Here is a 27,984-nt window from a genome sequence, read left to right as displayed (position 1 = left end):
TGACTAGAATATAACCGCAGGATAGCGCAATACGCCGAGCGATCAGCTCCGGGAAAATGGCCGCTAGAAAACGCTCTACTAATTACAAAGATGAACTTGCAGCCATGGTAACGTAAGACGCAAAGTGACGTCTTATACCCGCCCCCCACCGGCACCTTCCTCGCTTGCCATTGGCTTGTCCTGAAGTCCAATTCCTGGTATCTTCACATAAGAGGCGCTCTCTGATTGGATAAAGTGAATAATGTGTTTTGGCGGGTTGGAAGTGAAGATGGCGGCGGCTGTGAGCTCTCTTGGGCCGGGGCACGGGTGTTGGCGGTAGCAGTGGGTCAGAGACGACGTGCTGGAGGGTAGGGGGCTGTGACTCTTCCCTCCTCACCGCACACATCCGCTCTCGTGTCCGAGATCTTCATTACGGTTCCCCCTACACCTCGCCTTCCGCCAGTATGCAGTCAGCCGCGCCCCGGCCCCAGCAGCACTCCTGGCAGAGAGAGCACCTGTGGATGGCACTGCTGGCGCTGGGCTTCGAGGCTGGAGTGGAGGCTGCTGCCATTGGCAGAACCTTGGCCCATGTCACCTTTGGAGTGTGAGTGTTACTGTGTGTCCCTGGCTTCCTGCCAGGCCGCACTGCTTGTCCATGGTCAGTGTGTACCTGCTGCCCTGGCTGCCTACCTCTGGACGTGACGCTCTCCAGGAGTGACAGCTCTGTTTCTAGACTTCTTTCTTTTTTTTGATTGCTATCCCCTGTTTTGAATGAGTGCATTGACGAGAAGGGCTTTTCAACAGAGGTGATGACTATCATACATTAAGAGGGAAGTCCAGGAATAGGGCGTTCTGTCCCCCCTGGAGAGGGTCATGTTGGGAGATATGAAACTGTGTGTAATCCTGCCTCTGAGCTTAGCCCTTCCAATTGGTACTCTGCTGCGTGGTATAGTACTGGGCTGTGCAGTACTGCAGCATGTTGGGTTGTGCTGGGGCTTTTTCTTTTATCTGTTTTACTTATGTTTTGTTTCCCACTTTTCTTAGCAACATGTTTGATAAACCCAATAAGGATGCATCTTACGTTGTCTTTCACTTCTTGTTTGCAAAACTGGATCCTGTGCGATGTAAGGAAGTTTTCAGGTAAGTGTGATTTCCCCTCCCTCCTCTTGGGAGAAATGGATCTTTTCTCTATCAGGGGCTACTGTCTTGCTCTGTTTTCACTGCATGGGTGAATGGGAATTAATGGGTTGTATATGTGATGATGGTGGCGGTGATGTAAGAATTCTTGCTGCGCGCTAGTTCCCAGGCAGTGCATGTAGTTTTTGAGCATGTGACCTGCAGTGGCAGCAGCAAGGTCAGTGGAATACCAATTTGACTATAAAGGCCACCATGTATTACTTCTAGTAAAAAGGTGGGAAGTGGTTCCAGGCCCAAAGCGTGGCGAGGGTACACTTTGGGTGTCCTGTTAAACTTTAATACTCTCCCAGCTCATATGGTATGTCCTGTCAGCCAAAACATCTACTCCATGGAATCTGTATCCAACTGTTCACTTAATCACAAAAACCCTTTAAACTGCACAAAAGTACCAGCTGACGACACTACATATTAAACTGCTGCAGAAGACCCAGGCCCCTCATGCTTAAGGAAGAAGATACTGCTTTGTAAGGTAACTGAGTAAGCGAATTAGTAACTTCCAACTGCTTAATTAGTCCTCAGGATTGTGCTTTGGGGTCCTAGAGCAAGTCATTTTGTAAAAATTAATGATTTTAGGAGAAATCTGGAGGCGTGAGAAAGGATGCAGTGACTTCTATAGACATCAAGCTCTATCTTGAATTGAATACCAAAACCCAGCAGCTATGGGAAACTACTTTTTTTTTTTTTTTTTTTTTTTATTTCTCGTTGCCAATTTGAATATGCCCATAACTTGCTGGAATTCCCTTAATTGCATAATCACATTTGTATGGTTTTTTGACAGGTTTTGTTGGCCTTTAGACAAGAAGAAGGATGCAGAGTTTAGAAAAGCAGTATGTGACTGGTTGAGAAAAATCTCTGTAAGTAGTGTTTTTATTTTTTTTTGGTCATGTCTCAATGTCCTATTTTACTTTTGTTGTATTAAAAGTGTCCCTACTTTTTACAGGAAGACGTTGGTAATGGCTTTCCTCAAGTTGTAGCGTCACTATTTCTTTCACCTGGAGGACCGAAATTTGTGCAACTCTTGTACCACTTTGCGAAATATGTTTTATTACAGCAAATTAAAAGAGATGGCGACAGTAGGTTTTCAATAAAAAAAATTTTTTCTCTTTAATCTGTTCTGATTTCTTCCATAACAGAAATCCTTTCACAGCTTTTATATTTCTGTTGCGTTATTCCTCATACTTGGTCAGTACAGGTTGCTTTTTGTCTTCTCCATATAGGTGGCAATTCACATATTCCCGAGTCTCTGCAGTGTAGGATTCAGGATCCACAGAAAGCTTTTGCTAGAAATAAGGTAGCACGTCGTAGATATCTGCTAACACTGCAGAGGGAAAACTTTGTAATAGGAGAATATCAGAAAAAAACACAGTAAGTATTAGCAATATAACTTATTTTTGTAAGTTTACCATGAAGAAACGCAATTGAGCTTGTATGTATTTGTTGGCCTTGAGTCCTGTTGAAGATAGTGCGCTATATAAATAAATGATTGATGTAATGGATATGAACCATGTCTATAGTGACATGTTTCACAGGGAATGAACTAGTATTTCAGTAATAATAATCATGAGAAGGAAAGAAGACCTCTCCTCCTATCTGTGCCTTTCTAATCTTACCATTCAGGGGGACTTTCTGGTCACTGTGGGTAATTCTAAAATACAAAAAATTCCCATAAGTCACACCCTACCGCTTACTACATTTGTCTCCTTAAATGTCTTATCCCAGCAGGTGTTTGCATTACAGTGGATGGATAGGCCAGCAATAGGAGGGGTTGATCCAGTGTTGTGATTATTTCCCATTGGATAGTTTTCTTAGCATATGGCTTTGTAAAGCTAATTTCTATTCATACACTTGTTCGATGACCTAACATTGTATGTCTCTTCCCCCTCCCCAGGTTGCTTGTAAAACAAGTAAGAGACTTGCGCTCTGAATATGCAAGATTGCAGACTCAATACAGGTAAGTTCATTTAAATACATAGTTGTCAAACTAAGTTTTTGTTGTGAATACACTGGCATTAACATAATTTCCAAATGTATATTCAATAGGCTGCACCTTGCCATCTTATTACTAATGCATATCAATGTGCATACTACCAATTATAAGGCAAAAAATAGCTATCAGTGTAAGGAGTTTACCTCCTAGCCTCCACCCAGAGTTTTGTATAAATGAGTGCAAGTCAAAGAGCACAATGGACAAAAGCAGTCATCTGCATAAATTGATTTAACAAATTCTTCTATAGCAGTGGTTCCCAACCCTGGTTCTCGAGTACCGCCAACAGTGCACGTTTTTCAGGTCTCCACACAGAAGCGCAAGTGACATATTGGCTCCAACTGTGGATCTTTTAAAATGGGTCTGAATAATGAGTATACCTGCTGGGTGACCTGGAAAATGTACACTGTTGGGGGTACTTGAGGACCAGGTTTGGGAACCACTGGTCTATAGGACCAAGTTTTCCATGTTTAGGTGTAAATGGTCAATTGTCATTATCTCCCAAAAAAGATCTCCATATTTTCATCCAGCGAGCCATATTGGAAAGATAATTTTCTAGTGTGTGTATGGGCCTTTTAATTTGTTCCTGTAATGCATTTGACTCATCAACTTTCTCCAAGCCTTGCTGATGCTAACAAGTTTTTTTTTTTTTTTTTTTTTTTTTTTTTCATATTAATCCTATCACCTCTCAACCTCTGTTTTCTCTAGTGAAACATTCAGTCTGGTTAACCTGTCTTTGTATTCTAGCTTAGTTGCCCTTCTCTCTACCTGTCCATCTCTACAGCAGAATTTCCAGTACCTTTCTCCTAGCACGGCGCCAGCGATTTTAATTGTATTGATCGGGACCTAAAATATCGCGTCCATTGCATGTGATGCAATCGACGCGATTTTTACATTGGAATCAATGTAAAATGGTCCCTGAGACCCAATTTTACATTGGGCCCCAATGTAAACCCCCCCCCCCCCCCCCCCCCCCCCCCCCCCCCCCCCCGAAACCCCAAATTTTAATTATGTTTGATTCCTCGACTATCAGATAATGATAGTGCTATGACAGAACTGAATTATTTTAGTATCCTATTTCATCTGGGCCAGGAGATTTGTTACTATTTAGGTTCTGTAATCTATTTTTGACTATTTCCTCACTCAAACATACAGTTTGGGAGGAATCAAAAGCCAAGCATTTAATCTGTGGAGACCTGAATATTCTTCCCTTAATACCGAAGCAAAAATTCATTGAATAATTCAGCTTTCTCTCTTCCTTTCGGTTACGAGGGTACCCTGCTTATCTTTTAGCGGGCCAATATTCTCCTTCCTTAACTGTTTCCCATTTTATATAACTAATTTTTTTTGGGGGGGGGGGGGGGGATTAGGATTGGTATCTGCTGCTATTTTATGTTCAGTCTCTAATTTAGCCAAAATTATCTAATCTAAAGAGTCTGCTTTTCCTATGGTGTGACTGGTGCTGGGTCACAGAACTGTCTTGCCTGTTCACTCCACTGAGCTTGGTTGAACCCCCATATCCAGGTTGAAACGCTGGGTTTCTCTACCTGGTTTATTTAACTTGGGTGCTTTCAAACTGCACAATATCCCCGATTGCTGTGCAGTAACCTGGGCTATTGCTGGCAGCGTGAAAGCTGTTTTAGTCTATATGGATCAATGCTGTATAGCTTCTATAAAGTGGTATTATCTGGCTAGCTGGTAAATAAAATTACTTTAGTATTCAATTGCGGACAGCCAATGTAGTTTTCAGTCTAAACTGCATCGTCGAAAAAGTGAAACTGCTGCAACTTCCTCAAACGTGTAGCTAAGGGCACTAGTCAGGAAAATGGCACTTTATAAACAATTGGCGTGGATTATTCAATTTACTTTTATTTTACTTTCCCTCTCCCCAGAGCATTACAGAAAGTAGAAACAAACAATTGCAAGTGGGATGCTGAAATAAAGGAGGTAAACTAAAAATAGTTACATTTTCTCTTTAAATCTCTGAACTTTATAGTTGATCCACTGTGTTATGTGAAATCCTGCGATCCTTGTGTAATTTTGGTCACTTGTCTTTTTGATCTTCAAGATTCGCTATATGTGGGACACCGTTATGCGAACCATGCAAGATGTTCATCGGGAGGTGGAAGTGGTTGATTCAGTTGTTGGAGGAGATGTGGATCAGTACTGTCTAGATGGGTCTAATGTTTCCCTAAACATACCCAATATATTGCTGACCAGGATTGAGAGTGAAATGCACATGGTATGAAATGAGATTTAATACTTTACTATACCGGTGGCTAGATTAGTATATCTTAAATTAATCTGACCTTATTCTTTCACGAACTCCCTTTCCCAGTGGATGGAGGTTAGTCCGGTCAGACTAATTAAAAGGCTGGCACTCGAGGACTGCAACAAACCGTGGCCAATATTCCATTACCCATGATCACTGCCTTATTAGAGATTTGTTTTACCTGCCTCAGCCAGGCCAAGCAAAATCCATGGAAAACACAAGTTTCACTGGACCTATGTTTTCTGGTGAAAGTGTGTGGGGTTTCATTCCCACCCGCAACGAAATTGGGTAGCTCTGATGAGAGCAAATTGTGTCCCATCACGCCCAATCTTCCGGGGGGATGAGTACTAGTGTATTGTGCAAACAAGTGACTTTTTTATGTATTTTTCTCCTCAATTGACATTTTGTTTAAACAGTTGCAGATGGAGAATGTATATGAAGCTGGGAAAGTAAATCTTGTAACTGTAATCCAGTTGCTCAATGAAGCCTTAAAATTAGTGAAGCTTGAACACTGTCATAGTGGTGGCAAAGAGCTCCAGGTCGATCTTCAATATCTTGCAGCAAAGCTGAAGTTGAAAATGACATTCTTTCTAGGTTAAAACACATGAGGTAAGCATTGTGGCATTTAGGATGGCATGCGCTGTTTAGGCTGTGCCTGGGGTGCTCTATACTGGTGGGAGATTGATACACAGATGGAGAGAAAACCTGCTCTGTCTGTCACAAAATCTCCCTAAAATAATATTGCCCTTTGATGACCATAACGGAATGAGAGAAATCGTTATGGACAGATACGGGGCAGACATGAGTTTGTTCCGGTATATTTTGGATTCTAATTCTTAAAATTTTTTTTGTTAATTTACAATGTTTTACTATTGCAGACATAAAATAAAAAGGGAAGACCTAGTAACTGTTAACAAATCAATAGCCGATGCAGAAAGGGCCTGGGAGAAAAAATGGAAGAGGATTCTAGGCAAGTCACCTTTTGTAATCTTCAAAGGATTAAACCCTGTAAGTACAATGGTTGTGGTTCTCCTACTAGTTTAAATGTTGGTTTCTTCACTTGTACATTGAACAAGTTTCAAAATGGACACTGATCTTTGCAGTGATAATATAGGAGGACACATCTGTATGCGGTCATGTTAAACCAGCCTTTCTAGTTGCCCCTAGTAATGAGCATGTTTTACGAAGTCTAGTATTTATGTGCATTCTCTTTAAACCGCTGCTTGCACTTCTCTTTGCAACAAACCACTAATGTAGCATTTTGTTAGATGCAGCAGTCGTCACACACAGAATACAGACATGCCCATATAAGGAGGCTACTTGTGGGTCTTCATTAGAATAGCGATACATTTTTCAACAGAAACTTGGGCAATGTTAGCAGAGCTCCCTGGGAACTGATGACCAGCTCACTCACACCAAGGCTCTTGCTGTCCATGTTCTATCTAAGACCAATGTATTTGATTTACAGATGTGTATTCATACATCTAGTACCGGCATGGACAGTTTGGCCCTCCAGCTTTTGTGAAACAAAGTCCCATGTCTTGCCAGTTTTTCTATTTGGGTATGTTAAAACTGTGGCAAGGCATGCTGGGATGTGTAGTTTAACAGCTGGAGGGACACATTTAATTTAGAACATACTAGATCAGTGGTAGCCAACCCTAGCCCTCGAGAGCTACCAACAGTTCACATTTTCCAGACAACCTAGCTGCTGCACTCATTAATCACTGACACATTTTGAAAGATCCACAGATGGAGCTAATTAGCTCACTTGTGATTCTGTGAGGAGACCTGCAAAACATGCACTGTTGGTAGCTCTCGAGGACTAGGGTTGGCTACCCCAGCACTAGATCATGTCAAATTTCCCTCACTGTATATGGTTTGTCATCCTTGGGCTCAGGTCTATGTTGAGAGCCATCCATGATTTTCTTCTGTTTGTCCACGTCTTATGATTAACATAATACATACAATCAATTGTATATTTACATTTGTTCTTGATTACCAACCCAGGGCACTCCTGTAGCTATGCTATTGGCAGGTTGACCATTACTGGTTGACATGGTCAAAAGTTTGACAAAAACAATTACATAAACATGAGTGGGGTTTTTTGGCAGTCAGATAACATGTCACCCTAAAGTGTGGCATTTAGGATGGCATGCAATATTTTAGGCTGTGTCTGGGGTGATCTATTTTGGTGGGAGATTGATACACAGATGGAGAGAAAACCTGCTCTGTCTGTCACAAAATCTCCCTAAAATAATATTGCCCTTTGATGACCGTAACGGAATGAGAGAAATCGTTATGGACAGATACGGGGCAGACATGATTCTGTTGGGTATACTTTGGATTCCATGTTTTAAGTTTAAAAAAAATAAAAAATTTTTTTTTACTATTGCAGACTGCCTTGGTGCCTGGGGTACTCCAGTCCGCATCATACCCATAGTCCCAGCATACACCATGGCATCGGGACAAGGAAAGGGCTTTTTCTCTTGCCTGTACATTCCTGTTTGTTGGATTTTAGTTAGATTACAATAGAGCGCTGAGTATAGCGAGCCATGTGCGGGGACATGGTACACTTCAACAGGTCAATGTTGACCATAGATACCAAAAAACTTAACTCATGTTGTGCTATTGCATGTGTTACTTTATAGTGCTTGACCATTATGGCTTACCCTAAGGCACTCAGTTTATGTAACTACTTTTAATTTTGTAGCCTCGGTTTCTCTTAACTCTTGTTTGCTTAATTTCCTATTAATTGCTACTAAGCTTATCCTTTTCTTACATTTCAAATAGGGGTTTACTTCATAAACTGCAGAATCAGATGTCAGTCATTATAATTTTGAACTGCAGCAACAAAGTGGTGTTGCTTCTGCTAATGTAGCATTTCTTGTTTGTCAGGTTCTAGAACTGCAGCCTCCTCTTGCACCTTTTTCATTCGACCCTGCAGCAGAAGAAGAATTAAGCAGCAGTGTGTTTAGCCAATACCCAATGTCCCTCCCAGGTAAGTAATTCAATGCAATTCTGAAAAGCTTTATGGTTTTTTTTTTTTTATAGTTGCTCTCTAGGTGCTTGTCTTCAGCAGATTTTTGTGTTTTTTTTTTTTTTTGTTTTTTTTTTTTTTTTTTTTTTTCAGGAAGATTTGCATATAAGATTAAATATTTATTTTTTTCTATAGTCCTCACTATTACTCGGTTATCAGGTGTACAGGTAGAAGGTTTTTGTGTAGATTTAGTGCAAAATGATTGATGCTGGTCATCATGATGTATGGCCAGTTTTAGTCCTCAAACTATTTGCCTGGCAGCTTCCCAGACACATGATATATGTAATTTCACATAAGATCTATTGTATGCTATTCTCAACATATATGCTGCAAGTAAGATCTGAGGGTCCACCTAACGGCCCATGCATTGTACCTAAACACCTCCGTGATTACCGTGAAAACACACAATGCATCGCAAGACCCTCCAAAATTGTGCGTACCGTGAAAACACACAATGCATCGCAAGACCCTCCAAAATTGTGCGTTTTGGCCTAAGATAGTTCTGATGTATGGGCCAGCTTTAGACGTTGGAGAGGAGTGGTATCCAATTATGATTTAGTTTCCTGTGATGCGTACCCTAGGGGTGCCATTAGTGGGGTTGACTGGCATCGATCACCGACATGTATAGTGGTCAGAGGCAAACGTAATATAGAACAAAAAGGATACTTGAGTCTTACAGTTGTCAGGATAAAGACAAAAGGTGTGAATACAGTACATGCTTAATTACAATGCAATCGCCACCGTGACCATGGACGGTAATAGCAACAGCCAGGCAAAGCAGTGGACAACCAACCCAGCTATATCAAGGCAGGTCCGTGGATGTTTTAAACTTGAGGCGACTTGCAAAGCCTATTAGATTGGCTGCTGACCTGCGAGTTCCAATTGGCTATCGTTTTGAAATGGCTGCAGAGCTGCTTTGAAACAGCCGTATGGGTTTGCCACTGCTCTGCCTGACTGTTGCCATTACCGCAACACACATGATTAATGTGTTTTATTTTTTTATTTTTTTCATAATACATTTGTGCTTGACGATTCATATCCTTGTAATCAATAGACTCTCTGTACAAAGATCCAAATGCGAAGGACAAAGATTGTAATGACTCGTTTATGAGTTTCATGGATGATACATTATTCACACCCTCTAGAAGGTAGGCACTTTATCAATGGCTTAATTTTAAGAGATGTTCAAATAAATCTATCCTTCTATATGAAACAAGTCGTGAGAGGGGGGAGGTGCGGGAAACTAGTCCAAAGAAAAAATGAACTCCTTGAAACCCTACTATAGAGGAGAAAGTAATGGGTGAAATTTGGGTGTAGGGCAAAAAGGGAATTTGAGACTGAGGATGTTGGGTGCATGGCATAGTGGAATGGAGGAGAAGGATTCAAACCAAGTAACACCTGCCAAAACTGATACAGGTAACCATGCAGATAGCAGGAGTAGTGGTGTGTGTGGTCGGTTCTCTCCTAGAGTCCCGCAGTGGAAATTGGCAAACTGGTTCTGGTCAACATGACTTTTTCATAAGTGTGGGTTTTTTTTTTTCGATTGTAGTCCACGTGGATCGTAAGGTGTGCAGAGCTCAGTGAGGCACTATGCCTGAAGCATGGTGACAGGTGTCACCACTGGTGGTGGTGGTTTTGGAGCAGCTGTGAAGATGCCTGTATTTTTTTTTCAGCAAAAAGTGAAAGTAAAATAACCACTTAATAGCAGCTACCAACAAAATGGTGCCTGCACTGCTATCCCCAAAACTTAAACTGGCTGGGGATAATGTGTAGTCCAGAGAGTCTAGGGCTGCCGGAGACTCCTTCAGGTTATGCCTAGTGGATATAAAAGAAAGTAGCAAATATGGCAAGTATCATACTCCTACTTGTCCCCATAACCTATTTATGCCATGGACCTTATATTTTATAGAGGAAACAAACTGATCAATACAATGGTTTGCAGATGTGAAGGTTGAATATATTAAAACTATTAAATTGGATGGTGTGAAAGGAATTTTTATTTTTTAGGATTTTACTTTCCTCAAGGCATTAAAACCCCTGTTAAGTAGAATTATGCTTGGCTCGTATGGTTAAATCTGACTGAAGTACTGTGCTCAATAGTGAATAGACCTAAAACCTAGACTTTAAGTGTGGTTTGAAAACCTTAAAGCACTGGTCTGGAGGGGGTATTCGATCAGCCATGACCCTGGCCCTTCGGTTTGCTCAATGCTCAATAACCTGCTCAATAACCTATCGCCAGGCGGGATTGGTGGAAAGGGTGTCTGTCCACGTAAACAGCTGTGGATTGTCAACTCTGCCATTATCTCGACCATTCATGGCTGTAATCGATTTTAACTGGCCCGACCAGTTCTTTCATTCTGCCTCTTCAATGCTGTCGGGCAAGACCGCATTGAATAGGCTCCCGCCTCTATTTCCCATGCAGTGGGGATTGAATACCCCCCCTAGGAAAACTTAACCAACCAATTTTCTGGAAACAAATGCCATGCATAAATTTTTTTTTTTTTTTTTTTTTTCTTTCAGGAAATCTCTACCATTTCTTAACAAGATGACTCCATCTAAGCGCAGGATGTCCCTAAATGAAAAGGTGAGGCATTCTAATATATGTGCAATAATTTTTTTTTTTTTTTTAGTGAGTGTGGGGTACATGAAACAGGTTAATGACGTTTAGTTGAATTGTCCAGGAATCCTGATTATTGCTATTCTGTTAGGAGTCCCCTAGTGCAGTGGTTCCCAACCTCCTTTTCCAGGTTACCCAGTAGATGCACAGGTACACTCATTGCTCACTGACTAATAAGATCCACAGGTGTGGGGGGGTGGCTTGAGAACCACTGCACTCGGGGACTCCTAACATGATGACAATATCAGGATTCCTGGACAATCCAATTAAACTCAACTAACATTTCGTATGTGTACCTTTTTTTTCTTCCCCCCCCCCCCCCCCATGTTGATATCCCGTGGTTCCCAACCTCTGTCTTCAAGTGGACCAAGGTTGGGAAACTTGGATACATAGCAGTGCTCTCCTATTTACATGGCTGCAATTGCTTAAGCTTGAACGGCACAAGCTGGTGCCTGACTGCTACTGTAGTCTGTGCTCCAGCAAGTAAGAATCCTCACAGCTGGGTGATGCATGCTTGGTGCTATCTGCAGAGATCGTTCCCTCTGGTAAGCTGAGCAAGGAGCTGCGGTGCTCGTTAACCCAGATTAAGTTTTGAAGTAATGTTGTATGCAGCTAATTGAATTTCCCCATTTTAATGCTTAATGAAATTTACATTTTTTTTCCTCTTTATGCAGGAAATTCACACCCCCATTGCTAATGTAAAAGACCGCTTCACACATACCACTCCAAATTCTGCTCCACAAAAGTGGTTAGATAGAAGTTGGAGACAAACTGCAAGTGGCAGTCTGCGTCACACCCCAACACCATACAAACAGGATGCTATGAGTGCTGCACGGATGCAGCTTGCACAACAGGTATAGAACTTTTGCTGTAAACGCTTTACTAACTGGAAGTGTCTCACTTAAGAGGGTAATGTGCGTAAGCCTTTACGTTAATGAATGCCCCATTCCTTGGAGTGACTCCTAGTGCTTTTGCTGTCATTTCTGTTTGACCTGAGGTATAGCTTACAAATAGGAGTTTTTGTTTGAAATATTTTGGCTGAGAACTTGGATGCTCTGCTCTAGGTAAGGATTATCATCCTCGCACTTGCTTTACCTGAATAGTAAGTCTTTGTCGCATACAAATTAATGTCCTAGGTACAAATGCTTTCTCTTAGAAGTTCTGTATGCTGCTGTAGAACCTCTTTAACCATAATGTTGTATTAAATGTTGCTATATAATGGAGAACTTATTTTTAACATTAAAATGCATAGTGCATCCAGATATTCATGTACCTGCTACTTTAAAATGGGAGACTGATACACAGATAGATGCCCTGTTCTTTTCTGTTCTGGCTCTCCCTACATTAACTGTGCTTTTTGATGACCGTCACGAACTGAGAGAAATCGTAACGGACAGATACGGAGCAAACACATCTTCTGAATAAAATGATGTACCCTTTGTCTTGTCTGCCTATTGTTTCAGGCTTGTCTTTGGATGACCTGTATGAGGTGTGGCTGTCAATTGTAAATTATAGCATTATTTCTATGCTATTTAAGTATATTCTAGATCTAAGGCCCCCATACACATGTCAGACTTCAAGTAGGACCTGATTTCCCTTGACGTTCCCCAGCAGCTTCCCAGAAGGGCTACATACGATTTGGCTCTTTGTGCCCTATTTTTTTTTTTTTATTTATTTTTTTTTTTTTTTAAACCTGCAATAATTTGCATACAATATATTGCATGTAAGGACTCCTGCGGTAGTGGTGGGAGTAGAAGATTTTAATACTGATCAGATGTGATTATACACAATTTGCTGCTGATGGGTCCGGTCCGATAGACTATATGTGCTGCATGTATTATCTACAGCAGGCATGTCCAACCTGCAGCCCTCCAGCTACACATCACAGCATGCCTTGTCATAATTTTAACATTCCCTGATAGCAAAACTGTGCCAATGCATGCTGGAATGTGTAGTTTCACAACAGCTGGAGGGATGCAGGTTGCACATGTCGAATCTGACCTGCTGTCCCAACACCTCTGACTTGGCCAGTTTTCACCCAATAAGTTGGGCAGATACATCCAAATTGGATGAAAACAGGCCAAATCAGACCTGCGTATGGGCACCTTGTGGGGTGATTTTATTTATTATTATTTTTCTCTTGCCTCCTGTCAGCCTGTTGATCTTGTCAATCTATAGATTGGGCACAGGTATCTTCTTGAGAGAGAAAAAAAAAAAAAAAAAAAAATATATATATATATATAATTTCACACACATCAGGGAAATACAAACTCCTTTAGTGACATTTGTCCATAAAATGCAGAAATAGAACTGCTGTACCGCCATCGGTTTTGTCATGTATGCCTCTTTTGTAAGCTCATAAAAAAAAAAAAATGTATTATTATTCTGACAAGCTTACTGTAGTGTTTTATTTGTACTGGTCTCCTTGGCACCCAGAATAAATGAACATTGAGTTTGTGGGTTTAATCCTCTGTCTAGGTTGCTGACTACATTGTTAATGAATCTCCAAGATCAGTATCGGGACGAGGAACAGATCTTGATGATCTATTAGGCATGCTGTCATCTGATCCATTTTTATCCAAAAAGGAGATTCCTCGAACTCCAGAAAACCTAAGTAAGTTCATTTTAATATCTTATAATTTCTCCTCCCCCTGATCAGCTAGATGCCATAAACATAAAATACATTTAATTTCTCTCCCCTAGTTTCAGATATTCGAATCTCATGGAGAAAAGCCATTCAGAGTGATGAATTTTCCAGTATGTCTAGTCCAGTAGAAGATCTATGTATGGAGTTGCCTACAGAGCAGGAATCTGCCCACTGCAGTCAGGTAGACCTGAGCATGGCTTGCTTCTTGTCTACCTCTCATGTGTCTGAGCAAAATGAGTCACCTGACACAAGAGTGTCTGTAAGCACTGGTAAGCCTGGCATGCATCGGCAAGTGAGCTTTAGTCAGAGCACTATACCTTACCTGGCATGTGAAACAAACCCCACACAAGAAGACTTCATCCACTTACCTGGCCATGAGATCTTGAAGACTTCAAGGTCTCCTCTTGTTGAAAATAATCAAACCTTTATATTTGCAAACCAGTCCACTAGTAAATTAATGAACAACACTATGCCTATATCTTTACCTAGTCAGGAAAATGTCTCTGCACAGACAACTCTCTCATGGAATTCCTCTAATATAGTAGATCATAACAATAGTTCAGACAGTCATGATGTAATTCAGTTTGGCATTCTACATGAAACTCTCCCAGAAGGAGTTGGGAACATAAGTCTTAACAGCACCACCAGTGCAGAGACTTCTGAAGCAGACCGAGAACACAAAGTACCAAGAGATGACCCACTGTTGGACACAACTGAGTGTAGTTGGAAAACTATGGAACGGAACTTGGACCTTGATTCTATTCGCACTCGATATGAAGCACTTAAAAGGACCTTTTTCACATCCTTGCCAGATGACAACAATGGTGACGAGCAGACCCCTTTGAGGGGAGTTGCCAAGCACAAATCTGAGTCAAGTCTTCTAACAGACTCTGGAAAACTGTTTAGTCCTTTAGACAAAGGGTTAATAGAGATGACTCCATCACCAAGAGGGAGAAAGCTTTCTCTCCCGCAGCTGATATCATTTTCTCCAAGTGATGAAGGGCTACATGCCAAGACTACAGAAGAGACTGACGTCTTTCATGCACAGTGTGAGTAATTCTACTCTAATTTTACGTGTGACCATTATTAAATTAGGATTTTTTTTTTTTTTTGGAGGAAATTCTAAATTGTAGCTGTTCACCAGCTGGTATAAACAGGGCTTTGGAATGCATACAACAAACCTCTTTAATTTAGTCTCTTCTATTTTACTACTGATATTGATTAGTAATTTATTTTAATATGGCAAAATGGAAGTACAAAGCATTTATCACCACTACATAAGTCATTAGAAAACAATTTTCTTGTTCAAAAAATTTAAAATATATTTTGATATACATTAAATGTAGGTAATTGTTTTTTTACATCCCTTTTTCTCTAAATGTAAATTATTAATAGATAGATAGATAGATAGATATTTTTTAATCTATCCTGTTTTGGCTTTCTGTGATTGTAGTGGTAATCTGAAAGCTGGTCGGTCTTGTGACCAATACTCCTTTCCCACTAACTTCTCCAGGTCCAATGCTTCTACATTAATTGATATCTGATCACAAATTTTTTTTTTTTTTTTGTCCTAGTTATAACTGCCTAAAAACCAATTCTGACTCCAAGTTTTTTTTTTTGATTTGTACCCAGGGCTGTAAAGTAGTTATTTGAACTTGGATTAGAGCACTAAACGGTACTTATGTTAGTTGGGCGCCCACTAAGCTAATTGCTTAGTTTTACGCGTCCCCTCGCTGGGCTCTCTACGCTCGCCACACTTCGGGCTCGCTGTGCTCGCCACACTATATAAAATAAACTCCCTGCCGACATGGATAGTGAGCGTACTTACTATAGTGGGCGCCCAACTAACATAAGTACCCAATAAACACATGTGTTGAAAATGTTCTTGTATGAAAAAATGACTGGTGTTTTATGGCCCACTTAGCTTTCCCAGAGAGCTGCATGTTCAAGGCTATACAACTCTGGGGTGGAGACCACTGGCGGTGCTGGTTAGATCTGCTCTGGGGTGCCTACTCTGTATTCTAGACCCCCAGGGCAGTGCAGAAACAGGATACCGCTTACAGCCATGACTCAATTTGCCCAGCAGTCTGCTATGCAGACATGCAATATATGCACAAAAGTACATGGCAGGAATTGTTACATGTGCAATTCTTTTTATTATTGCACACTATTGTGCACTCCTAGTTTGTGGTTGTATAGATTAAACGAATCGCTCCATCAGTTAAGTATCTTCCTCCACTGTAATAGTGATGGGGCCATTCTGACTCAATTGCAGAGCAGTTCCTTGGCAAGTTTCACTCTACAGCCCCACTTATTTCTAAATTTTATGGTGGTTTACCATTGCTGGGCCAGCCCCATGAAGTTCACTCTTAGTTTTGTCACCTTCGTGTAGAGCAGGGGTCGGCAATAAGCTGTCCTCCAGCTGCCTTACTTTTGCTATTTAGCCATGCTGAAACTGATGCAAGGGATGCTGGAATGTGTAGTTCCTCAACAGCTGGAGGACTGCTTATAGCCCACCCCTGGTGTAGAGATACTCTTGGATTGCTTCAAAAAGTCTGGGTGCCTCTGTTGCATAGCTGTTGTAACGAACACTGAGTCCTGAACATGCTCCCATTATATACATACAGCCATGCTATGGCTCATCCATGGAGTGCCAACTTTGTAAACAGTATGGCTTTACACTCCATAGCCCCGTTTATTGTATATCTGTAATCCTTGCGCATTCATTACATGACCTCCTTTACAGTACACACCACTGTCTTCTAAATTTGCCTTGTGGGTACATTCCTGGTCAATGTCTATTAAATCTTTTTTAAGCATGGGAAAGCATCCCCATTGCAGGCCTGTGTCCCGGCTTCTCAACGCTACATGGGCTGAAGTAACTTCACCCCAAGACACGCAGTTGTCTGGGCTAATGCAAGCCTAGCTTCCCCTGCCAGGTGGAACTCTATGGGGCAGATGTATGAAAGGTCGTTATGGGGGAGAAGGGGTATCAGCGCACGTTATGTGCACTGATACCGCTTCTCCCCCATGTATGATCGAGCCGGGATGCGTTAATGGACAGGGGCGCTATGCTCCCCTGTCCATATCGGCGCTGCTATCAAAATGATAGCAGGCCGAATGTATGAACGGTCAGCATCGCTGACCGTTCCGCACGAAGCCGGGTTTGGCCTCGCCAGCATCAGGCTGGCGAAGCCCTATCTAAACAGCAGGGACAGCGCTGTCCCTGCTGTTAGGTCTGGGCTGCGCTGGGGATCTCGCGTGAACAGCGAGAACCCGCGCATGCCCAGTGCGGCCGGCCGGGGGACAGGAGATAGCGCATCAGTATTAACTGATGCGCTATCTCCAGAAAGGGACATCGCCGGAGGGGGGAGTTAACGCTCCCCCGCTTCGGCAGACAAGATGTTAATACATCTTGTTGATGTCCCTTCCTGCTTCGCCTCGCTATTGAGGCGAAGCAGGAAGTATCATAGCGGCGCGATAAGCGCTGCTATGATACATCTGTTGTGGTGTTTTTTTTTTTTTTTTTTTTTTTTTTACTTCATTCAGGCTGCCATAGGGTAACTGTAGCAGGCACAGCTGTTGGCACTTTCTACTGCAAAGTCTTGACAGGGTCTGTGCTGCTGCTATTAAAGCTTCTCATGCTTCCCACAGTGGATCTGGCAAGTAAATCTGTACTTTAGGTGAGGTGGTGCGACAGCAGGGAAGTTTGAGCATGCTAAGATCCCTAATACTTGACCGCAAGTAAATGCGGTGTGTACATGTGGTAACTTAGAATAACCTGAAACGAGCACCTTAGAACTCATCCGAGGCATTCGATTTAATGACTTATTTGTAGTTTCAGGACCTGTCCCACTTTCTTACAGACCACCGGGTTCTGAGTTCAGGTACCTGGTTAACAGTTCTGTATTTTCTGACTATTTGTAAGGCATTTTCTTATAGATACACCCAGGTGAGTTGCCTTGCGTTGCTGTTAACATAGCTTGTACATTAGAAAGGGCAGAATAGTGTTATGGGCAGTTTTTTTTTCCTTAGGGAACCAGAAGATAACGATTCATTTGCCATTTTACAATAGCAAACTACACTGCTACACACAGAAAGGAGGTTGTCTCTATTGTGACACATTATACAAGCACCTACCTAAATTGGTAGGTGGTTATTTTGCTTGGCTTTCCAGTCATGTATGGATGAGGACCGCACCCCAACTGAGCTTGAAGTGTAGTTTTCCTGGAAAAAGGTTGACTTTATCCACCTGCTTTCCAGTACATAATTTTTTATATTTCTTTTTAATTGCGTGCTTGAGTCCACTCATGTCGGGTCCCCAGGGTTGTATTTTTGATTCCCAAGCTTTTAAAAATGCCAAACTCTTCCTGACTTAAGAGCTGGAAGGCTCCTTATTTTCCCATCCTCCTTGTGAAGGTGCTAATCCTGAGGATGCCCATATTCTGTAGGAAGTGTTTCCTCAGCTGTTCCAGATGCAGGAAGATTATTAGCTCATCCTTAAATTCCAGTATGTCTGGTTTTGCATTCAAGTCAATCGGCTTTTAACGTATGTAACGTATGTTCGTTCTATATCAGTTGAATACTGATTATACTTAAACATTCAAATGTCATAGAAAACCTTTTTGATTTCTATCTAAAAGACATGACCATCAGCATAACCAGTGCATAGGTTTGAGGGCTGGTGGCAGAGCTCAGCACTGTGCAGGAGGGATTGAGGCAGTGCAGCACTGGGCAAGCAGCAGTCTCTCAGCCAATAAGAGGGCTGCCCAGTGTGAAATTTAGGAAAAAATAAATTCTGCAGTCAGTGCTCCTTCACAGCGCGCCATCGCAGTCTTCCCTCTTTCAGCTCCTGATGTGGCACCTTTAGCCTGACTGAAGTACCATACAAATGTAGTGGTGTGTGCGCGTGCATTTCCTTCGGGTCACAGCTTTGTGTTGATGACCTACTTTATACTATCCGCCGCCTTTGAATTTTTATCTATTTGGTTTGTACTCCTTACTAGGAACTTGTAAAGTACTATCAAGACATGGTTTCTGACGTGGGATGTGTTCGTCTCTGAAAGTAGATATCATTCTGGACTCTTTGGAGTTAAGTTCTTCGTTTTGAATATGTATTGTTTGGAATGTTGCAAGAATGACCTTTCTTATAGATGATTGGCTAGTTGCATTTCTTTGGAATTTTGTCAGGCTTGCACCAAGCACAGAATTTTCTTGAAATGTGTAGCCTCACTCTACCCCCTGGCGATGGAGCGCTGCTGTGTATCTATCCCCCCCCCCTGATTTGGATACTACCGTGCATGTCCGTATCTTGTTGCATCTATATGGTGTTTGCCTCTAATGGTACTGGTTTTGAATTGGGCTTACAAACATTTTGTTAAACTGCCGCTAAGGGTAGGTGGTACTTTTTGGAGCAGTCTTCCAATGGGAACTGGATGCCAGAATCAGGGCTTGTTGTATAGCCCCTATCTAAACTAAAATTACTGATAGGATATCCCCCCATAGAATGGTAGAATTTCCAAGTCCTTAAGATTTTTAAGTGCTGCCCTGGAACAAGCTCTGTGTGCCATATTATTGATTTCAGAGTTGGTTTTTTTTTTTTTTTTTTTTTTTTTTTTTTTAGTGTGTAAATCGAATTTAAGGTGCATACACACGGGGCGATATATCAGCGAGCGATAGATCGCTCAATGCCCTCTTTTCATTGGCGACCAGAGATGTTTGCTGATGAGAAGACCTCTGCCGGCGGTGCCGCAGAGTTAATCAGCTGGTTGCAGGAGCAAGCTCCTGCAACCAGCCATTAGAAGGGGGCTGAAAACAGGAGTGCGCACCCGGCGATTTATCGCCGGGGCACACTCCCATCACTGGCATTATGGTCACCAGCGACTATATTCCCAGTGATATCAGCCCCTATCGCTGCCGTGTGTACATGGCATTAGTCTTCTGCTGCAGTTAGGAAAAAAGTAATCAAGGAATAAGAGACATGGCAGCAATCTCGTGTAGTGGCAGCTGCCTTGTATCAATTATCAGTGAAAGATGGCTGGCTTTAATTGAAAAATAACTACCGTAACATCTAGGGATAGGTTTATCAATTCTTGGAGAGTGTCCACCAGTCAGCGTCTGTCTCTCCAAGCACCCCTCAGCATGGATGTCATTTTTACGTAATTTTTTTTTTTAAATATAGGTACTACAACTCTGAATGAAACCTTTGACTACATGGATTCTTTATCAGACCGTCAGAAATGTACAGTGGAAGGTGTGGGACAGTTAATAAAATTGTAGATTATTGAATATAATGAACTTAATATCTGTAAATAAATATTTGTTTTGCCACACATTTCCTGTGTCTACATTCTTAACTGGCCTAAAAGTACTACCTCAATGTGTTTCATTTTGTCAACAGGAATAAAGTTTTCCTGTTGCAGCCACCTATGCCAAATGCTTTCAAATTTGGACGTGTGTGTGTGTGTGTGTGTGTGTGTGTGTGTGTGTGTGTGTGTGTGTATATCTATCTGCAGTGCTCCAATGAATCAGGCACCAAGACACCGCTTCAGTATGCGCACGCCCTGGAAATGGTACCTGCGATGTCACCTTTCAGAGGCTGAAATTGGCCCCACTAAACAGGAAAGTGCTGCCTCACAATCCCAGTTTATGTAGCAATGGGAGCGTTAATGATGTAATTTGTGGGAATAGTCTGGATACCTGCTTTATCCAGACCGCTTGAGGGTGAGGACTGTAGAGGGTGCATGGCGTCATGTATCTGCAGGTGACCCGAAACATGGCCGCTTGCACCTGCTGTGAGTTGCTAGGTCGGAATCGGGTGCCTGGTGCTGCTTCTGTTGCAACCTCTGCTAAACCTGCACAATTTGTTGCCCTAGAACAGATCTTGCCAAGCTGTGGCTTTCAAACTGTTGTGAAACGACACAGCCCAGCATGTCTTGTCACAGTTTTAACGTTTCCTACTGCCAAAACTGGGGCAAGGCATACGTTTGGGTGGTTTATGTTCAAACAGTATTTACCCTGCACAGAAACCATATAATTCACCCAAATCTAACGCGCTCTGCCCCACCTGAAGTGTACATGGTTTTGCCCATTTTAAGAAACTTCCTCTGTAGATCGTAGCTCCTTAGTGTGACAGCTGGAATCCTGCCTCTGAGCTGCAGCCCATCCTTCAATCAGTCCAGCTGTGGTCCGATATTCAGTAATGCCAGCAGAATCCCATGAACATTCAGTCACTGAGATCAGATTTTACTGCATGATCAGGCTATATGGGTTATTGGTAATGCTTCACAGGAGAGTACATTGTTAACGATGTAGTGGGTAGACACAGAAAGATATGCACAACATTGTTTATCATGCTCATCAACGCAAATAATATAGGGGTATGCTGCCCATACACGCTGCTTTGTCAGCGTGCGTTCCGTGCTGTACTAGCACGGATCAAATCGCATTGTATGTGCACACGTTGTGATGAGAACTAGGTACAAAAAGTATGTGCAAGCACATACGTTTTGTACTGTGCGATGAGGTGCGCGGGAGCGCGCACCTCAAAGCACACATCGGGTCAGCCCTTACAGCAGCGTGTATGGGCTGCTGTAGATTTATTATAGCGGTGCTAAAACACTTCCTGCTTCGTTGCAGGAGGGGAGAGCGATAAGATCTTGCCGCCGAAGCGGGGGAGTGCTAACTCCCCCCTCCGGCGCTGCCTCCTCCAGCTGACCGTGTCGGTTAACACTGACGCGCTGCCTGCTTCTCCCCGGACAGCTGGACTGCGCATGCGTGGGATCTTGCTACTTACGGCAGATCCCAGCGCAGCTCAGAGCCAGCAGCAAGGACTTCGCCGCCTGCCGCTGTCGAAGTCGATAGCTGCAGGCGGTGGAACGGTCAGCGATGCTGACCGTTCATAAATTAGGCAGGAGGCAGGCGCACACTACGAAATATCGTAGCTGCGCTATGCCTCCTGCCCCACAGCGATGCACACTAGACACCCGCTTAGCGGGTGTCATAGATCAGTGGAAGTGCTATCCCCTGCCATAAGGCACGGGGATAGCGCATATTCCCCCTGATCGTCAGATAATCTACCCCATAGTGGATTTATAATTTTATAAGCCTTAACATGGGTACACACCATGTTTAAGCTGGCGTCATTCTTGCCTCATTAACAATTTGTGAGACTCCGGGACATTTCAGCTGAGTAGACCGTACTCTCACGTCCCAACCGATGTAGTGGGGGATAATGGGGCAGATGTATTAAGCCTGGAGAAGAGATAAACTGGAGATAGAGTGGAGATAAAGTGAAAGGAGATAAAGCACCAGCCAATCAACTCCCAGCTGTCATTTTCGAACACAGTTGATTGGCTGGTGCTTTATCTCCTTTCACTTTATCTCCAGTTTATCTCTTCTCCAGGCTTAATACATCTGCCCCAGCGTGTGCCACTAAACAATTACCTGAATCTCTGCAATGTTAAATCTAAAGTCCCTCATACACGAATACGAGGTATCGCATGCTGCCTCGCATGTGATACTTCAGCAACTGGCTGCTACAGTACTGCGTACGATACATTGTATGTGTTCCTTTTAACTTACAATGGGGCAGATGTATTAAGCCTTCACAAGCGATAAATGCATGGGTGATAGGATGTGATTAGCTCTAACTGACTTTTCTCAGTTAGCATGGCAGTAAGGATGTGATTGGCTGGACGGTTATCTATCACCCTTGCATTTATCTCTTGAAAAGGCTTAGTACATCTACCCCAATGTATCGTATGCGACCCCCAGCAAGTGCAACTGGATCTGACATCTTACTTGCAGCACTTGCGATCTCCTGGATCAGATCTGATGTGCACAGGATCATGCATCAGATAAGAATGGGAGATTAGGCACATACGATTTGGGCACTTTTCACCTGATTTCTTGGCCCGATCCATCGGACTCATGTGAAAAGGGCCCAAATCATATAAGTGTATGGCCAGCTTAAATTTGCTTGCTATCGCTTTCAAAATTTAAGTGGATATTTTCAACTATGTAAATTGTATCTACATTCTGTACTTTTAGTCAGGTACCTGTGTGTCCACCAGGTGGCGAAAGATACCAACAATAAACTAATGGGAAGGTTTATAATAACTACATTGCTGCTTATAATTCTTAGTCACTTTTGATGCATTTATTTTAGCAATATTTTTATACTTTTAGAATTTGGCTGGAATGTAGTAGCCCATGATTTTTCATGGGGTGCATTGCAATTTTACCCTGTGATTTTATCAGAAAACAAATTTTAAAACACAAGCCACACATTTACGATTTTTTTCTCTTGTTCAGAATGGCACTCACCGAGAGTTAGACAGGCGAGATAGCGGACCCCCATATCTAGGTCCATAGTTATGGTTAATCACCTGCCACCTACTATCCAAAACTGAGCAATTGTGCACATGGCATGCACCCATTCCCCCCCCCCCCCCCCCCCCCCCCCCCCCGCCACCGCTTACTTTGTGCAGCGCATCTATATACTGAGACATTGGGCTGGGGGCATTGCCAGCAGCTCCCAACAACATCTTGTAATTGCATTGCTATTATGCGGGTACTGCATTATAAGGTCAAGCACTCATGTTTAGGTAGCCCCACATGTTGAGGGGTTGATTCAAGTTGAGTTAGGCCCATTGTTGTGAAACATACAGTATAACCCTGGTAAGTTTGAAAGAAAAACAATGCCTTTGAGGTGTTTATAAACAAAAATAAAGATGCTTTTCATTTGGTTGCTTGAAATTTCTGTAAAAAAATAATGGAATTTTCTGAAACCGCCAGAAGTGGGGGGAAAAAAAAACAAGAATTTGTGTGGGGAAAAAAAAATAGCAATGGTGATGTTGGAATGTACTAAGGGTCTGATCTAGCAGGAGTCACATATGCGACCGGCTGTGCAGTCTCCTGATTAGGTTTGCCATTGCGTAGCGAAAATGTCATCCCCTTTCCCTGATTTACAGGCAGATGTGTGTGCGCGCGCAGAGGGATTGGATAGATAATGTTTCCAGAAACAGGGATGCATCTCCCCATTTTTCGGGAGGGGCTAGGTCAAATACTCGGCTGCAAGGTGGGACTTAAGCCCTGTACACATGCTTAGATTTGATTTTCCATTAGATCTGTACTTTTTTGCATTCGATTTCACAATGTACCCATTCGATTTTACTGGATCGAATTTGAGATTTCCTTGGCTGCACAGTAGATTTTTCTATTTGATTTTGAGAAAACTGGAGCACGCATTGAATGCAGATCAAAAGTGTCCTAAAAACCGTTCGCTGTGGATTTGAATTTGATTCGATTTTGCTTTATAGAAGCAAACAGGGAAAAATCTAAGCATGTGTACACAGCTTAACTCTGGTTGCAGTCTGAGATGTTCCTCTAAAGGAACATCTCGATGGTGATGCGCTGTCCCACGTGTTACGATCGCCTGGAGGAAAAGCCAGTGTTTTCATTGGCTTTATCTAGATCGCGGGGCTTTGACTATATTAGAAAAAATACATAAAGCCCGATCACTCAGCACAAAACATTGCGATGTGTGCTGAGCGATCATGTTGCAGCCACAAGCCGGTTCACTCCATGTGTATGGTATTTTAAACCCATCGCATTGCAGTTTAATGTGATTGCAAATGCAATCGGGGTGGTATGCACCTCCTGCACTTGCATTGCTATGGATCACATATGCGAGCAGCTTCTCATAAGTGCAAATATGGAAAAAAAATGGTCTCGGCACAGGACTGAGAAACCCTGTAGTGATTTTTGCTGTGGGTTTAATTTAATATTGTAAAATCTAGCATTTCTGAGTATGTATATGCCCGACTATTAAAGACAATGCTGTGACTATCATAGTCTCTGCTGTAAATGGGTGTAAATAACATTTACATAAAATGTAAGGAATTTTTTTTTTTTTTTACATTTGATGTTTAAGACCCCTTGTATGTTCTAGTTACAAAAGAGTTTGGTGACCTTCTGCACAATACCAAAATGGTCCTCTTTTATTTTACTGCAGAGTTTATTTTCCTAAACTACACTCCACCAAGTAGAATCACTTGGCAGAGAAGGTATGTTCTGGGACAGACTATGGAACATGGCTTATTTGGCCAAAGGTTTCCTTGGACAGGATTGTCCATTGCAAGGAATAATAATGACCTGCTTCATCTGCATTTGTAAAAACCCTTATGACAATTAAGACCAAGGTCAAAATTGTATAATTTAAAGTATGAGGATTTACAACAAATGCATAAGATGACAAATGTAAGGTCAAGGGAACAGAAACTAGTGCAATACATGTAGGCTAAGTGGGGTAGTTAAGTCAATCACTAGGGGAGAAAGACTTAGGGGTACAAATAGATAATAACCTTCGCTGTAGCACTCACTGGCAAGCCGCAGAAAACTGACACAAGCTGCAGCTTATTTGGGTATTGTTTCTCCTGCCTGCAAACCCAAAATTGAAAATAGGGCTGTGTATGGGCGAAAACACTGGTTTCACTGAACCTGTGTGTTTTGGGGTAAAAACGTCTTATCGAGCGATTTTAATAGAACAGCCTGATAAAGGTGTTTTTTTTTTTTTTTTATGAAGCATGAAAATAGCAAAAAAAGCTTTTACATTTTTCCTTTAAAATACAAAACCAGTTTAACAGTGAATATTCGTGAAATGCTTGTGTGATCAAGGACGCCTTCAGTCTATTTTTGAAGGATTCTAGAGCAGATGCTTCTTGGACTGTGCGGGAAGCTGCTGAAAGCCGCGCCCCCCCTTCCCCCCCAGATGAATTTAGGAAGACACTAGGTACTGTTACTAGTTCTTCATCAGATTGCAGCAACTGACTGGAACAGAACGAAATCAAAGCTGCTTTAGGGACTACGGGCCCTGAGTAAGTAGAGCTTTGCGAGCGATTCGCCATCTTACAAGGTAGCCAGTGAAGGAAGTAGAGAAAGGGTGTCATGTTGCTGGAATGGAGCTGGTTGGTTCATAGCTTAGCTTGATTCATGTCAGTGGTATACTCTGCAAGTTACGCGGAGGAGCAGCACGTGTTAACACATGCTCCTCAGTCCAGGGGTTTGGGTCAGCAGTTTGTCTTTTAACTCCTTGAATGCCATTGAGTGGACTGATCTATACAGTAAGTAGGTGAGTATAATTATTCTTTCCCCACACAGCTCCCTAATGGATTTCTACTGGAGAAGAGGACCAAACTACTGGGGGACCATATATAAGTATATGTATGCATATATGTGCGAGTGAATGTATGTAAATAAACTTTTACTTTCTATGGTGTATTTATGTTAATATTGGTTTTACGGTGGAAGTCCCTATGGGCCCATTAATGCCCTGTAGTTCTCCAAGGACCTGCATTTGTCAGAGGCTTGTGGGACTTATTGTTCCACAGTCAAACTCAATATTATTATTATTTTTTTTTTACACAAAATTTCGATCAACCCTGACCCACCTCTCAGGAGTGCTGAGGATAGCCACCCATTATTTTGCAACCAGGACTGGTTCAAGAGCCCAATGCTGGTTGATGAAATACGGAAAGCCTCACTCAAAGTTTTCCCCGTATTTCTGGATCCAGGACCGGTTCAAAGAGCAGGGGCTGGTTATGCCTGGGAGTGGTGACCCAAAGCCATTTGTTTTGAACAACTATTTCTGCACTTTTCCAGGCAGAAGAATATACAGATCTTAGTGATCTGTCCATGCATCTGCCAAACTTGCCAGCCAGAAGCTGGTTTATTTTTGGACAATTTTATTAGTCATGTCAGGTGTACGATTGAAAAAAATCGCACAATGATTAATTTACGATTTTCGATGTTTTCTTTTAGAGAACGACTGGGTGCGATTATTTATATATATATATATATATATATATATATATATTTATATTTTTTACAGTAAAAAGTGTTACTTTCTCTTTCAATGGTCCTGGTGACACAGCTTCACATTGGGATGTAGGAGGGTCCGCAGGAGCCAGGCACCTATCCTAAAGCTTTTGGAGGGTAGGCTCCTCCCCTACTGCATCCCAGACTCCTCAGTTCGTGTTAGGTGCCCACTGTGGGTGCTATTATAAAGGGCTGCCGGAGCAGCCGAAGGAGTAGAGTTAGTTAGGGTTTTTATTATTTTATTAACTTTTACACTAGCTAGGTAGGCACAGTGTGAGGATTCTCATTAGTGAATCCTCACACTGCTAGCGCAGCAGGAGCTGACAGAAGCGTGTCCTGTCAGGTCACTGTGCACAGGGGAGACGCTGTCTGGCCTCCCTGTGCAGCGCTTACAGCTTCTTGTAAGAAGCTGCCTGGGCTCCGGAGCGCTCTGAAACCGGCTTCACGCTAGGAGGGGATCATGGGGGACAGGCGCTCCGTGATGGCGGCGGCCATTTTCTGCGGAGCTTACACACTGAGCTCCTATATGAGAGGACAGCAGTGTGTTACAGGCATGTTCCGAGTGGTCCCCAGCTGAGGGGGAGATACTGGAACTAGGAGATCCTACAATGGGAGCGGCTGTCTGGGGGTAGTTGGCGCCAAAAGTCACAGACCCTGCAGCAGCAGGGACTTGGTCCCTTCCCTCACTCTGTTTTGGCGCCATTCAGAACGCTTGCAGCGGAGCTGAGCTGGCTTACAGATCCTGACAGAGTGATTGGATTTCCTGGGCATCGCTTTCCCCATTCGGAAGACTACAGAAAGCTAAGTGAACTGAATATATTGGTTCTGTATATAATGTATGTACATTTAATGCTGTGACTGTGTTATTTGAGAACATCAGGTCTGAGCAACAGTCTGTGGTTTTGGGGGAGGGAGCCTTGCATTGAGCGCTTGCAGTGGTTATACACTGAAATTTGTCCCTGAGCAGATAAGGGGGGCTTATGTATTTCTTGCGCTGCTGTGAAACCCATGGGGAGTGAACCCCAGAGGGTAGTGCTATCGGAGCTTGCGTGGGCTAAGTCCCTGGGCAGGTCTGAAAATGCTTTGGTGCATTACTGGACAGGCAGAGTGATGGCTGGTAACTTCCCCTAGACCATTGCCATTCTCTCAGCAGTCCTCTAGCTCTTTGCCTCGGACCCAGACAGATCCTGACTTATTACAGGTCATGCAGGATACTGCTATGGGAATCAGCAGGTTTAAATTACTTGTTGGACAAGTTTATGGTTATTCTGTGGGGACCCCTAAAAGGTCTTATTCAGTACCAGTGTTAGCTGCTGATGAGGAAGGAGAGTACACAGACCTCAGCCTCAGGGGTGGAGGTTTTGTTTACGGC

General features: G+C 42.6%; 1 protein-coding gene and 3 non-coding genes across 4 annotated transcripts; all 4 read left to right on the top strand.

Moving 5' to 3' along the window:
- Positions 1-228: 228 nt before the first annotated feature.
- On the top strand, positions 229-20,065 carry HAUS6 (HAUS augmin like complex subunit 6). Its single transcript, XM_083184491.1, is given in 18 exon segments — positions 229-583; positions 1,024-1,119; positions 1,955-2,030; positions 2,117-2,249; positions 2,394-2,541; positions 3,065-3,127; positions 5,053-5,107; positions 5,229-5,402; positions 5,849-6,002; positions 6,005-6,041; positions 6,311-6,440; positions 8,328-8,430; positions 9,524-9,617; positions 10,990-11,053; positions 11,761-11,940; positions 13,565-13,700; positions 13,790-14,782; positions 19,915-20,065. Coding segments are annotated over 18 exon segments (2,874 nt in total). The 5' UTR covers positions 229-443; the 3' UTR covers positions 20,013-20,065.
- On the top strand, positions 6,107-6,237 carry LOC146045579 (small Cajal body-specific RNA 8). The gene has a single exon (XR_014465478.1).
- Positions 7,625-7,755, top strand: LOC146045586 (small Cajal body-specific RNA 8). The gene has a single exon (XR_014465483.1).
- On the top strand, positions 12,374-12,500 carry LOC146045593 (small Cajal body-specific RNA 8). Its single transcript, XR_014465491.1, has one exon.
- Positions 20,066-27,984: the final 7,919 nt, after the last annotated feature.

This window comes from Crinia signifera, chromosome 1 (assembly GCF_055691185.1).
Source record: "Crinia signifera chromosome 1, ASM5569118v1, whole genome shotgun sequence".
Classification (NCBI taxonomy): domain Eukaryota; kingdom Metazoa; phylum Chordata; class Amphibia; order Anura; family Myobatrachidae; genus Crinia; species Crinia signifera.
The sequence above is the reverse complement of the archived record's forward strand: the minus strand, read 5'-3'. Positions and strand labels throughout refer to the sequence as shown.